The 15,922-nt window shown below is 34.0% G+C and overlaps 1 protein-coding gene and 1 non-coding gene across 2 annotated transcripts; both read right to left on the bottom strand.

The window, feature by feature from the left end:
* TRNAD-GUC (transfer RNA aspartic acid (anticodon GUC)) lies at positions 1-72 on the bottom strand. The gene has a single exon. It is a non-coding gene; the product is annotated as a tRNA-Asp (tRNA).
* A 199-nt stretch (positions 73-271) lies between these two features.
* LOC132055780 (squamosa promoter-binding-like protein 6) lies at positions 272-6,888 on the bottom strand. The gene is made up of 4 exons (XM_059447764.1): positions 5,588-6,888; positions 5,299-5,390; positions 1,239-2,072; positions 272-815 (listed from the first exon to the last, which is right to left on the bottom strand). The coding sequence occupies exons 1-3, from the start codon at positions 6,187-6,189 to the stop codon at positions 1,243-1,245; spliced, it is 1,524 nt and encodes a 507-aa protein (XP_059303747.1). The 5' UTR covers positions 6,190-6,888; the 3' UTR covers positions 272-815; positions 1,239-1,242.
* Between the last annotated feature and the right edge of the window lie 9,034 nt (positions 6,889-15,922).

The following is a 15,922-nucleotide window of genomic DNA, read 5'->3' on the forward strand; positions in this document are numbered from 1 at the left end:
CGCCGTTGCCGGGGATCGAACCCGGGTCACCCGCGTGACAGGCGGGAATACTTACCACTATACTACAACGACTTGGTTGTTTACTTTGTCCCCTCAAATATATTCATTCTGCACGGCTCTCTACCCCATTTCTACACTCAGAAGCTTTTCAGTGTAGACTCTATATTGCTCTTATACATACATTCTCTAAATGTAACATCAAAACATATAAATAGAGGCCAGAGGTTCTTAGTGGGTCTGGCTATTACCATTTTGGAGATCAAAACAAACAGGCAATCAAAAAGTTGATAACTTTCAATAACAACCGCGTGAATCAGATAAAAGAAATTGATTCGTTGATCCTTTAACGTCACTAAAAAAATCATACAATTAATCTTCCACAACTGACTAGCTCAAACCTGATAAGCACAATTCACACCCTTTTCACCTGTTTCCATTATTTGTGCTATCCTTTACACCTTAGTTGCCAAACATAACATGCACTATTTTTAACGAGTACAAAGCATTTCCAATAATTGTTCATGAAATACCTACTTGTCCATAACAAAGGAATGACAAATGTGGAAATAATGTACATAAATTAAGTTGACTACCAAGTCATGATTATTTTTGTTAACATTATCCAAGAGAAAGAAAAACATTATTGAATGAGACGGCTACCGTGAGGAACAGTTATCTCTCAGAATCAAATGAGGGGGAAAAAACAACGATGAAGAAGTGAACATCAAGATTCCAAAGAGTTGCTCCCTGATGCTCCCACCTCTGTAAAGCTGAGAAAGCTGGCTACTTCTTGAGTAATGTCCAGATATTTGCATCTGCAAACAGCAAGTTTAATTTAGGGAAAGATTACACATGCAATTTACTACATTGTTACAAAATCTACAGGCCTCCTGCTTTTGCATACAAGATAAGCATCTATATGGGACATCCCGATACTAAGATAGGATCAGCCATTATTGGGAAGTTGACAATAAGAAATTAACCTGATGCCTTCATTGTCCAGTTTTAGAAGGTAACATAAAGGTGCATATGTATTGGAAAATCCCAACAAATATGAAAAATTATTGTACGTGAAAATCTAAGAAAGTGATAGTTCATCCGGTTTACAAAGACTTATGCTGAAACAACAGTGACGCTTACATTATTGAAGCTAAAAGAAAAGGATCTTCCTGTAATCACCAGATTGAAACATGAGATATAGTTAAGCAAAACTCAGATAGTGATACATCACATTTTACCTGCTCAAGTGATTCTGAGGCCGGGAAGAGCATTGCTGTCCTGCTTCACTTGCATGGAAAACCTTTGATGCTCCACACGCTGAAGCTGTGACGACAACTGGAGCAAATCAATGGTGGGTCCATTTTCACGAGAAAATTGATTCTTGTTGGGGCTCACCAAATCTGATCCTTGCATGATCCCATTGATGCCACAAGTGTCGCTAGGAAATAGTATCTGGTCCAGTCCACCTTCTGCAGAATTGACCCCAGATGAACTGAATGTACTGGACATTCTACCTGCTGAAGCCTGAGGACCAAGTTCCAGGACTTTTTTAGATGCTTGAGTCAAATTGTATGCTTGAGTCCCGTTGATGATCTCTCTCTTTTTTAGATGATTTGACGATCCCTGTGACTGAGATGACAGAAGAGAGAGAGCATTGCTGGAGTTTGAAATCCCTGATACCCCCTGAATGATTGAAGATGTATCCAAAACATGCAAGACTTCAGATCCAGTTGAGGTGGTGTGGAACAGAGAAGGAGAAACAAAATCCAATCCTCGTATGTCATGCAGAGATGAGGTGGTACTCTCATTAATTCTGCTCGTTGTTACAGCAGGTAGTCCTTCAGGTTGACACCCTTTCTTGGCATGATATGACATGAAAACAGATTTTGGTTGTAACTGTCCATTTGTAAAGGGTGTGGCAAGTTGAGGGCTATAATCAACACCATCTTCAACTTTTACGTTCTTATACCAGTCGCTCATCTCATATTTAGGCTGATGCAGAAAGCGGCCGCCAAGTATGTCTTGGCACGTGAAGGATGACGTAGCAAAAGAAGTTCCACGAAATCTGGTACCTGTCAAAACCAGGAGCGTGTTTTGATAACATAAAGATTAATATTAATTTCTTTTTAAACATTTCACAGAACAGAAAAACACTGAAGCCTTGTAGTGCAGAATTCACTTGGAAGAACATGAAACTCTAGAATTCAACATGCCAAACGAGAAAGATATGAAAGGACTATAAACTTGTGCAATAAATTAGTAAATAATATTTAAGCATATCTTTTCTTGATAAGGTAAAAACTAAAGCACATCTTCCTATGAAATTGGTTTAATATGCACTACAATATAGCCCGTTAAAAGATTTCTGGTACCTAAATGTTGGCAATTCAATAACAAATCAGTCTTTCCGGAGAATTGCATAATAGATGAAGATGTGACACATATGATTAAAATATGATAAATGAAATGAAGTGTAGGAGTATTATGCGATCAAAATAGTTGTGAACTAGCATTGTTGTACGAATGTTAGTGTTTCAACAATGTTCTTTAGGATTGAATTTTGGACTTTTACAGCCCAATATATCTACAAGATAAATGTTGCTAAAATACAAGTATTGAGATAGACGAGCACTCATACAAGATTGCACAAGATAAAAATAATCACATCTGACAAAGGTGCAAGCACATGGAGGATAATGACGAAACATTGCTTGAGATGGCTGTCTTAAATGGATCTCCTTACCAAGCTATGATGATTGAATGTGTTAATGAAGATGACATAGACCTAAAATGACATGGAGGAAGACCTTTCAGATGACTTATGCCAGTCAAATGATCCATATAGGCATTAACAACCAGTTGCAATTATGGCTTACTTCTTGTTACACTTACATTAGGTCTAGCGCTTGTCATGATCTTTTAATCTGGTTAGAGACTTATATGTCAGTCTAATGGTAGTGTATGATTTCATATGTGTTTGGTATGAATGAAAACATTTCAAAAATAAGTCATTTTGGTAAACAAACACCAAAAACTATTTTTCCTGTAAAATACTTTCCATTAAAAGGGAAAAAAACAACTTTCTTGGCTTATGTTTTTCTCTCATAGTCCATTTGAAATAGTTGTTAAATTTTGGAAATTTTGGAGAGTGTTGGATACTGAGATACGTTTCTTTTGGAAAATGTATTTCGGAAATTATTTTCTATCAATACCAAACACATACTTGGAGAACACACCTTTAACAAAAGAACTATAGGTATTGGAATGATATGAACCATATAGGGCAGCATGAAACAGGACACTTATATAGCAAACTCCAACTAATTGGAATTGATGCATAGTCTTGATTGATTGATGAGTATTATTCATAGCGTTTGAATAAACACAATTTCTGAAGTTTACAAAAATAAGTCAAATGTATTCACTACCACAAATTACAAAACTTCTTTCTTGAAAGAAAGTTTCTACAAATTGTTACATGTCATATAAAACTGCATTGTTTTCTCTTAAAACAATTAGTGTTAAATACATCCATATAGAGTTTGACATTATCATTAACAATGTCTTCTATATTAAATCCATGATATATAGCAATATTGAGATCACACAAATTTATATTATCTGATGTACAATATAACAACAACTACTACAACTATACCTCAATCCCACGCTTGTTGGAGTCGGATGTATGAATCCTCATTATCATAAATACTCTATTTGGGTCCACGATGTTTCAATAAGGAATATCTACACGAGGAATTGTCTAATATACTCTAGTGGTTATCCATCTAATATAGTAAGATTCTTCTAGTTAGTATCACCTATACGGATTTCCAACTTCCATTGTTTTATATCTTTTGCTAGATCTGCCTGGATAGTGGATACCGAGATATTCTAAATCTTTTGAAATAACTTCCTTTCCATATGATTCTAGTTCTACCTCTTCCTCTTTTAACACCTTCAATGTTATGTTTTCACACTATGTAACACGTAGTAACACCATCTCAAATAACAGTCTCTAGTTTTTTTTTTGATTAAGCACCGGGTGTCCGAGTCTCTTTGAGCCCCGACTAATCCCGGGGGTGCACAGGCCCTCGGCAAGGAGTTTCCCGCAAGTGCACCACGGGTAATTCAAGGTTTCCCCAGTCCGATGGCCCTCAGAAATTGTTTGCACCCAGCGGGTTTCGAACTTGAGACCTTGAAAGGGAGCACCCCAAGGCTCAAGTCAATTGCCACCAGGCCAACCCCTGAGGGTTAAAATAACAGTCTCTAGTTTTATCCTCCATATGGCGCTACTTGGCCTTTCTAACGGATGTAATCACACGCATCTCTGAGACATTTATCGTGTGGATAAGGTGGACTTTAGAAGCCCAATATTCACTACCATACAACATTTTTGGCCTTAGAGTTATTCTATAGAACTTGCATTTCACTTTACTAGGTATCTTCCTATCACATAATACTCCTACGTCACTCCTCCATTTCAACCATCCTACTTTAATCGTATTTGTAGTATTCCTACAACATGATATTCGTGTGCTTGGAAAATGCTCTTCCCCAGAATTCAAAGAAGCAAGACAACAATCTAAAGGGATGCATAATTTCTCGGACTAATATCAAGGACCAACACATCTTGTGCAAATAAATCACCAGTCTAGACTTCTATAACCATCAAAGCATAAGATCGCAACTCCCTAATTGAATAATTATATTACTGGCTGGAAGAAGACATCCATTCAAAAGATACTTCCTCTTCTGTACTGCACTTATAGAACATGATGCTACCATCGATCAAGGTAGGACTAGGGGTAGATGGGGTCTTAAATTCAGGAAGAATTTTTATGATTGGGAATTCGAATTTTTAACTCAGTTACAAAAGAAAACTTGAGGAATCAGAGATCTATCTCAAAAACCAGATACTTTGATCTGGAAAGCAGAAAAGGATGGATGTTACTTTAAAGCTTGTCAGATGAGAGCAGTGGTACAAATTCTAGATGTTTATAATCCTTGGCTTTTTGGTGTACATGAAAGATGTAGATCAGTTTGATACCTTGTTTTACATTATTGATTCCCTGCAATATAGCTAGGAGATCAAGTCTTTCAATCATGGAGAGATTTCAGCATCCTCTTGGTGTTGTTTTTGCAATAGAATGTACTAATCAAAAATGGATTACACGAAATAGTCCAGAAAACTAGTTGCCATGCATCTTGGTGAGTTTCATATCAGAGAAGGAAACTATAATATGCAAAATTACGGACTACTTTAGAACAAATGACTGAAACAGCCCGAGTGCATACCAGTATGGGGCTTCCTTCGGCGTTCATTATGACCTGCAAGACGTTTCCTGCAGCTCCGTTTGCCATCATCAAACTCAGCCAGTAGATGGAACCTACAAGTAAAGCAGCAAGAATGAATTGACATTAGCTGCAAAGAAGAGAACATCTTTTACTGCAATAAAACAAAAGAAAGACAACATCACACTTCTTGGAGACTTGCAAATAAAGATGTGATTATCAATTAAATTGCAGGACTTGCACTATGATTGACCAATAGAAAAATGTTTACAAATTTAGACAAAGTAAAAACCTGCTACATTGCTGACAAAACCTCTGCTCAATGCCATTTACAATAACTTTAGCAGTCTTTGAGTGAACCTCACATACTTTATGCCTCTTGTGATAGTCCTTACAGGAGCTTAGATCCTTCCCACAACCTTGAACCTGGCAAAATGGTTTCTGAGAATTCCCCGCTCCTGCTCTCATTCTCTTGGCTGGAACTATGGGAGATTTGAAAATATTTGCATCTATATTATGATCAGGAAACCTTCCAAGTTTCAAATCAATTAGTGATGAATCTCTAGAATTTGATTCCACAGCTGAACTAGACTTATCTGCCCCAGAAAATGAACCAAATATGTTGCCACCACTAAGTTTACTAGTAAAACCATCACTCATTTGGTCATTAAACATTGGTTTTCTCATCAGATTTGGAGAAACCAATTCTTGAAATCGTTGATTATTATCACTACCTTCTTGACTTGAACAAATCATAGTGCTTCCATAGCTACTTGGGATCTTCAATTCCCAACTCATAACTCCATTCTTTGTTCTCCCCATTCCATCATTTACAGAAACTGATTCATCTGATACAAAACCCTTTCCCCCAGAAAAATAGCTCCAAGACTCCATTTTTTTCAAGAATACAATTATCCTTTAGACAATTTCATACAAACCCAAAGAAAGCCAATGTCCTGTTCTACTCTTTCACACAAGAACCACGTTGCTCCATAACCCAAAATACACTTGAAAACCCCATGTATACCAAGTCAAGAACTTTAGTCATGAAACTCAAAAAACAGTAAAGTAAATTAGCATTCACCAATCTGAAGAACTGCAAAACTTAACTCTGATATATTCTTGAAAAAAAAGAGACAACTCAGAGGAGTAGAAATATGAGGAAAGGCATAATAACTGTTAGCAATCAAGGAGCAATCAAGAAGGGAAGTAGACAAGTTAAATACTTGCCCCCTTAGTGGAAGCAAAGAGAGCTATAGCTAGAAAAGTAGTACAGTTGTTGTGAGTGAAAAAGAAGTGGTCCAAATACTAAAAATACAAAATGGAAAGCTGCCAAAATGACAGAGAAAAATGTGAAAGGAGGGTTAGGGAAAGGAAGAAAGGGAAGTGCACATAACAGATTAATAAGTGGACAGTTGTGTAAAATTGAGATATGGTGTTTGTTATGAAGACATTATTAAGTGAAAGAGATTTGACACTATAAGTTTGAATAGTTTACATGGCTTTTTCTCACCATTGTTAAGAGATAGAATGAGAGCCCCACTAGCTTCTTGCTACTTTCCTTTGCCAGTAGGTAAATTGCTATCCAGACACTTTTTGTCTTTTTTTTTTTTTTTGTTTTAAGATAAGATTACTGTATGAAATAAAATAAAGAGTAAGGCAGACAGCACTATCTTCCTAGAAAAGGCAAATGAAAATAAATATTTGTCTTTAAAAGATGTAAACGGTATAATATGCAGGGAAAAAGCCTCGCGTGTATCACAATTGTTGTGTTTTATAGATTTTTTAGTCCAAACCTTGTGTGTGCTTCAATTAAACTAATGTCACACATTTCTTAAAAAACATATTTTTAATATGAGAGAGGCTAATTATAAAATGAAAGATATGTCTGTGTGTTATATTTCATGCTTTATCAAGACGAAGACAGATCTCTTCTTTTAGTGATCTACACTGAAATTGGAGATAATTATACTAAGTATTTTCGTTTCAATTTACGAGGTTCTACTAGAAATATTTTCTCTATCTCCCACAGTAGAAGTAAGCTTTGCGTACACTTTATCCTCCTCAGACCTCATTTGTGTATTATGCTAGGTATGTTGTTGTTGTTGTTGTTTCGTTTCATTTTATGTGATGATATTTGACTGGATATATAATTTAAGAATGAAATGAATTTTTTATAAATTTATGGTCTAAAATAAGTGATAAATTTTTGTGTGGCTATAAATCATTTGATTAAAGTGTAAAAAATTTAAAGTTAGATTATTACTAAATATATAAAGATCAGAGGCGCAGCCTAGATTTGACGTTTGTGGGTTCGGGATTCTAATTAGTTCAAGTTGATGGGTTCTAAAGTAACAATTTATACATTGAACTGATGAATTTTAATGAAATACGAATTTGAACAAAGATCGACTTGAGAACGCAAGTCCGTTGCTAGCTTCCCCACTGAGAAAGATGTTATTCTTTTTTTAAATTAACTAAAAAAGAAACAACGACACGTAATTGAGATAGAAAGAGTACTCCTACTATAATTGACTTTAAATTTATCTACAAAATGGTCCTTTTTTCGTTTTAGGTGATTTAACTTTTTAAGTAGTTCAATGCGATATTATTAGTGGAAAGAATGAAAAATGAAAAATATTACCAAAACTATAGGATGGAACAAAGTGAATTATTAATCACGTAACGTGAGGGAACTTTAGATTGATCAGAGAGGCGCCATTCTAAACGTTAGTTAGAACTTGCTTGCAACTCTTCTTCATTAATGGATACGTCATCATTGATGACAATTGCAGAGTTCAATCATATTCAACGTTTGACTATTCAATAAGAAAAAATGAGGGCAACAAGTCGTAACTCGTGAGAATACAATAAATAACATTGGTAAAATCAGAGACTAGAGTGGACCAAAATCAAATACGTTTGTTTTCATTTTCCATCTCGCAGTAGTATTATATTATTACGTAATTTATTTTTCAGTCTACTCTTTTCCTTCATTATTTAATTCTTCTGTCCATTTTCAAGAACAAAACAATTGCTCAAATTAATTAAAGAATCCAGAAAAGTATTGTGCCACTCACACAAGGGGAAAATACTAAAATGATTGTACTTAAAACATGGAAATTTGCTTGCTAAATATATACTCCTGTGCTTCTGTGCAAGGACCTTAGAAGGCTTGGACCAAGAAAAAGTCATTTGTCCCTTCATTTCCTTTTAATTTTCACCCTTTTTCGTGACCCTTTTGTGGAATCTAGGGAAGTTACATCCCTTTTGAGGGAAAAATATACTTATTTTCTCGTAACTAAATATTAAAAAATGACTTATTAAAAATAATTTAGCCCACAAATTAAAGGACGTGGGAAAGGGTTTCATTTTCTTATTTCCACCTTTCTAAGTAGATAAGCGGAGATAGTAACATAGAAGGTCACCCAATTATGGGTAATGATCTCTCAAGTTTATGTTTCTTTGTTTTGTAACAACAAGGTCACCCAACTATGGGTAATAATCTCTGAAGGCCATATTTCTTTATTTTGTAACAACAAGGTCACCTAACTTTCACTATATCACATCAAAAGTCACCCAATAAATATTTGGCAAACAAATTATGACATGACATTTAATTTAGTCCACATGAATTTTTTTTTTCTCAGTCAATGTGGCAAAAAGACCCGGCCCAGCCCGGCCCAAATTAACCCTTATTAACCCTACTCTCTCTTAATTAAAATAGAGTTTCTCTCTCAAAAATAAAAAATAAAAAAATTGCCTCATCATTTTATTAAAATCATATCGTCTTCTTTTTCCTTCTCTTATTTGGCATGACTAAGGAGCAAGTTGACGTTAGAGAAGGTTTTGAGGGTGTCAATAACGAACAAGTTGAAGTCGCGGAGAGTTTGAATGAACAAATTGCATTTTCTGATGTTATGTGTGTGTTTCAAAAAGAGCAAACTTTTTAAGAAAAGAGTCACGAAGGACTATGTACAAGAAGTCTAAGAAGTGTTAAAGAAGGAAAAAAAAAAGGATACGATTTTAATAAAATGATGGACTAATTTTTTTCAAAGAGAGAGAAACTCTATTTTAATTAAGAGAGAATAGGGTTAATTTGGATTTGGGTAGAGTCTTTTTGCCACGTGGAGTGAGAAAAAAAAGAAGGAAAAGTCCGTGTGGACTAAATTAAATGCCATGTCATATTTTATTTGCCAAATATTTATTGTGACTTTTGATGTGATATGGGGAAAGTTGAGTGACATTGTTGTTACAAAACAAAGAAATATGACCTTAAGAGATCATTACTCATAGTAGGGTGATCTTGTTGTTACAAAATAAAAAAAACATGACCTTGAGAGATCATTACCCATAGTTGGGTGACCTTCTGTGTTACTATCTCTACATAAGTGAATGATTTGAATTCAATTGTTTATAAAATGTAATTTAAAAAAATGACACATTTTATATATTTAATAATAATTTAATTTTAAACTTTTCAATAATCAACAAATCAGAATTTTTACGTACAGTTACAAACATGTTATGGTATGTTGAGTAATACAAGGTTTTAAAAGTCTTATAAACATATATATAAATATTATGTTATTTGTAAGACCGCAAGTTTCTAAATGATTTCTTTATTAGAATAAGTCACATAATTAATTGGAACACATGGAGTAGCTCTATTTTTTTTCATCTACTTGGCAAAGTAAAGAACATAGATTAATTATTTTTTGTCTCAATTTATGTTTAGTCGCTCTAAAAAAAATGATACCTTTTCTATATTTAGTAGTAACAAGTTAAGTTTAAATATCTCATTTTACCTTTAATAAATTGATTTACAACTACACAAATATTCGTGATTCATTTTTCCATAAATTTCAAAAATCTTTCTTTCATTCTTAAATTGCATCTTTCAATCAAACACCTTTACATAAATTAAGACGGAGGAAATAGTAAATATTAAGTTTATAAAATATCCCTAATTACAGTAAGCTTCAAAGTTTTGTTTTGTCGTTTCGTTTCGTTTCCTTTTTTTTTTTTTTTTTTTCATGTTATCTAAATTCTAACTCTCTTTATCCATGTAGGAGTAATCACATGTTTGTACCTCCTTACCCTTTAGAATCTAAGATGCAAGTATTTCGTGATGCAAAACTATACGAGTTAGCTATGGACCACTGCCAAACACCCTACCTATAAAAGTGCAGGCCAAAGAGAAAATAAGCCAATAAAACATGAGTTTCCCATGCAACTTGTCTTCAAAACAATAACTCTACTATATAATAGTGTTTCCTCGTACTTTTTAAATATGTACATAATTTTATATTTCGAGAAACTAAAGAACAACGTTTGAATTCACCTCAAGTGAGTTGACTCTCGTATTTTTATTTTATATACTAATAAAATATATGCATCATTTCTTGGAATTAGAGAAAGTTCTAGACAGTCATTCATTTCATTTGGCCCGTCTTAAAAGTTATGTTGAATTTTGATTTTTAAAATTTATACTGTATTTAAGTGGTGTCTATCGAAGTCTCACACACACAATATATGTGAGATTGATACTGCTTCTCATTTTCTCCTCCATTTTCCAATCAACGTTATGTATTGGAAAAGAAAATCCTTTTAATGCAAAAGAAAAATATTGATTGTGATATGAAAAGACACTTTAGCACTTCCATTCCTTGCATCTCCTTTTGTAGAACTAGGAAGGCATGTGACCAGCATGCTACGTACCAACCTATAGATCCAAAAATAGAATTCAGCAGACATATCTCTATATATTTCACTATCTTTTTGGCTCATTTGTATAATTAGCTGTTTGTTTCTGGATAAGGGTCAAGCAAAATATAATGGAACGGAAGGAGTACGTACTCTGGAGTTGACAAACAAGTGTATGCATCTCTTGCATAATTAATCTTTTATTAGTCTGCTTAGTAAAAAATTGTAGGCGTTGTTGGATAGTTTGATGAGTTTTGTGATAATAATTGGCTACGCATAAGTTACACGGTAGATTCGCCGCCCCTGTATGGGATGATGGGAGGATAACCTTCCAGTTCTATATGTACTGTTCAATCTTATTGATTATGAGTTATGACACAAAGTCGCGACAGTAACCTCACGGGTAACTACAACAAAATGCTCCTCTGTCACGACTCTGATCCTACTATAATCAAAAGATTATTTTCATATTTAAATTGTCTTTGTTAGATATAAGTGCATGTAATTATAGTCTGAAGGAAAATATTTTATTAATAAACTCTATGAATCTCTGAATGTTCTCTACAATCTCCACCCCATAAAATAAATTGCAGCAGCCCTATTTATAATAGTATAAAACCTACTTTAACTCAAAATAGGAAAACCTATTCCTATACTAATTTGACTATAAATCCTAATTAGATATGAATTAAAATACCAAATCCTAACCAATTTTGGTTTCCTACAATTTTGAATTATTATTTCCAACATTCTCCCGTAATTCAAAATTGTATATCTAATTCTTGATGCACTTGTCACCATCTTCCAATTTTGAAGCACTTGTTTCGAAAAGTGATTGTTGAAGCTTTTCTTGGCAAGTCATTTCAGCTATCTTCCAATTTGTTGAAGCACTTTCTCTTCAACCTTCCATGATCGTTAGAGCACTTTCTCTCCAATATTCCAATTTGTTGATCTTCTTTCACCAACCTTCAATTGTTGAAGCGCTTTCTCTTCAACCTTCACAATCGTTGGAACACTTTCTCTCCATTCCAATTTTGTTGATGCACTTTCACCATTGACCTTGATTGTTGAAGCACTTTCTCTTCAATCTTCACAATTATTGGAGCACTTTCTCTCCAAAATTTCAATTTGTTGATGCACTTTCTCACCAACCTTCAATTTTGTTAAAGCACTTTCTCTTCAACCTTCACAATCGTTGGAGCACTTTCTCTCCAATATTTCAATTTGTTGATGCACTTTCTTATCAACACCCAATTTTTTTTTAACCTTCTCGACTTCTGAGAAGACGGTTTGTTCCCTCTTGTGCATATTTTCTTGCACCTCTTTAAACTTGCAATAGTTTGTTAGTCCTTCTCAGCATGATTGTTTTTCATGCATATCATTAGCCTGACGTTTGCCAACATCATCATCATTGGCCAGACGGGCGGCATATATGAGTCATAGCCGCCCGCCGACAGCGGAAGCTCTTTGATTTTCTACCAGGATCGTAGAAGCTCTTATACCAATTTGAAGGAAAATATTCTATTGATAAACTCTATGAATCGCTGAATGTTCTCTACAATCTCCACCCCATAAAATAAATTGCGACCCTATTTATAATAGTATAAAACCTACTTTAACTCAAAATAGGAAAACCTATTCCTATACTAATTTGACTATAAATCCTAATTAGACATGAATTAAAATACCAAATCCTAACCAATTTTGGTTTCCTACAATTTTGAATTATTATTTTCAACATAGTCAATATGAAAGATGAACCTGATGTTACAATATTATCTGTCAAATTACAAAAAAATATATAATTTAAATTTGAAAGCATTTGAACAAAAGTTAATTAAATTTCACCACATAAAATTAAATCGCTGCTATTACTTTATATAGTTACTTAATTATAAGAATACTATTGGAAGAAAATAATAAATCTCTCTTGATTTGTAAATCGCTACTATTACTTTATATAGTTACTTAATGATAAGACTAATATTGGAAGAAAATAATAAATCTCTTTTGATTTGTTAAAGTAAAAGTAAAAATTAGGAAATCTATTTTTAGTATAGGGGCCAAGTAAAATGGAAAGAATGGAGTACTCAACCGTTGACAAAACATGCATATGTCTCGCATGAAATACATTTTATTATCTAGTTGGTAAAAAGTTGTATATGTTGCTGGCCAGTTTGATGAGTTTTGAGATAATAATTGGCTATCCACAAGTTACACGGTAGATCTGTTCCCGTAATTTGGAGATGATGGAGAGGATAACCTTCCAATTCTATGTGAGTTTAATCTTATTAATTATGAAACAAGCATATGTCACGCATAATAAACCTTTTATTAGTCTGCTTGGTAAAACATGTATATGCAGCTGGGCAGTTTGATGAGTTTTATGATAAAGATTGGCTATCCATAAGTTAATACGGTAGATCCGTCCCTATAATTTGTGATGATGGGGAGGGTATGTTATTAAATCTGTATTGCAAAGAATACTTTGAACCAGTAAGTTAGACTAATTCCTTAAACAGAAAACAGAATCTGTCGGTTACGAAAGCGTAGAAAACGAAATTAACGAAGCGAAAAATAATATGAACGATATATGGAAAACCAAATCGAGCCCGAATTCGCGGTGTGTCGTTCCCCGAAATTATTCCAATCGATGTGCCGAGGTTTTGGAGTCTTTCCTCCCAGGATAGAACGATTTACTCACCAAAATAGCGGTACAGCGAAAGAAGAAGATGAATATCAGAAAAATTTCGTAAGGAAAAATTCTGAGGATCAACAGAAATATATAGCCTGTTTGGGAAAAGGTTTGCAACTTTTCAGAAAAGTTTGCAACCTTTCAGAAAAATTCCGTTGGAAAAACGAAGGGAAATGTTTTAAATTAATCCGGGAAAGAAAGAAAACGGGTCGGGTCGCGGGTCAGGATCTTTAATTAATTAATTAAATAATTAAAATTAAAGGAAATTTGGTCCAAAAAGATTATCAATCAATCGGATCCAAATGGCAAAGGCGCGACGACAACAATATGAGGAGGCCTCTTCTTGACCGCTTTAGCAACGAAGGAGTCTTCTGCTTTTAAGTAGGAGAACTTTTCTTCCACCACCTTTTTATGAGGGACAAATCTTATTTATAAAAAGGGAACATTTCATTTTTATAAACACTTCTTTTCCCTCCATTTCCCATTCAACCTATCAATTAAACCCAACAGGGTAACCTTCTAATTCCATGTGAGTTTAATCTTGTTGATTATGAAAAAAATCGTGATACTAACCTTTGGGTTTAGTTATAACAAAGTGCTCCTCTCTCGCGACTTCGATCCTACCATAGTAAGAAGATTATTTTCATATTTAAATTTTATCTTTGTTAGATTTAAGTGCAAATATAATCAATACGAAAGATGAACGTGATGTTTACAATGTTGTCTTTCAACTTAAAACATGTACGTAACTTACAAGTGAAAGCACTTGAACAAAAGTTAATAACGAAATTTCAGTGTTTACACGTGAAATCTACATCACTTCTAAAGGGAAATATTCGTTCTTGTTTAATTTTCTCATTTCTTTATTTGTTTTTATTTAAAGTTTTAACGTTATTTTCGGCTTTTCTTTCTATTTGACCTCTGAAATGATCACATGGTCATGTGTCCGCAAGAGTCTTTTGATCTTGGAACCAATTAAATTTAGGTGCATTTCGACAACAAACAATCTCAAACAGGAGCCTATACAAAAGAGCAAAAAATAGACTTGGGACAGAACTGCAATTTAAGTACAGAACTGCAATTTAAGTGATACATGACACACCAGTTAGAAGTTGCAAGTGTAAATACGATTCAATTCCTAACTTTCTTGGTACAATAATGGCTGGGGACCATGCCTACACAAGATTAAAAGTTTTGGGACCAATGATGAGTGGTTAGGGAGAAGTTTGGGCAGATATTCAAGGAAATAAAGAGATCTCACTGCCTTTGAAACCATGGACTAAGAATACAGCTCCTATTTGAAACCAAAAGCAGTTTTTTTATTTTTATTTTTTTTATATAATCATCTGGCTTCAGTACCCTTTCGCCCAACTAATTTAAATGTGTATTGCGATTGACCATTCAAGAAGAACACTCCCTAGATCAAGGGTTTTTTTCATTCCCATAGTTCGAATCAAAAAGTGGTAGTTCAGGGTAGAGAAATTTCATCCATCACACAACACGGTGATTACAAGTAATGAAAAAAAAATAGATTATTTAATTTTGTTTTCTATCGCTGTCCAGTATCCACTTTGAGCCAGACTAATCCGAACTCGCATAGAAAATCCATTTTTGGAGGGTAAAAGGCGATTGCATGCCCAGAATTTGAAACCAAAACCAGTAATTAAGGATGAACTACTATTTATGACCTTACCATAAACTTTGATGTTGCAAAATAGTATTGATGGCTGTTATCAATTACTCTTTAGAGTTAAATTGTCAAACAACGAAATTAAAAGAAAAGAAGAAAGATGAGAAGACTTATCCCTTCCTCCTGTGTTCATCTCTGTTGCAAAATCAGATTTTGGACATCCAAAGCCATGGTTCTCTAAAAGTCAAACCACAAAAGCAAGACAGGTACTGAAATTGTTGTCGAATTCTCTATGTTGAGTACTGTCCCTTCCTGTTTATGGCAGAATATTATACGACGAAGGTTGTTTAATTTATCATGGATACAGAGAGCTGTTATATTACGTTTTTTCTTTCTAGTATAATTTGAGTTTAACTTGTCCCATAAAAAAAAATTCTTCTCACCCTGTCAAATGTTTAGCAAAGGTGCAAATATACCCCTCAACTTTGCGATTTAGAGCAGATATACCTCTCATTACAAAAGTGGTATATATATACCCCTACCGTTACAAAATGGTACAAAAATATCCGTGCCGTTATAAAATAGTGTAAATATAC

This window comes from Lycium ferocissimum, chromosome 5 (genome assembly GCF_029784015.1).
Source record: "Lycium ferocissimum isolate CSIRO_LF1 chromosome 5, AGI_CSIRO_Lferr_CH_V1, whole genome shotgun sequence".
NCBI lineage: Eukaryota > Viridiplantae > Streptophyta > Magnoliopsida > Solanales > Solanaceae > Lycium > Lycium ferocissimum.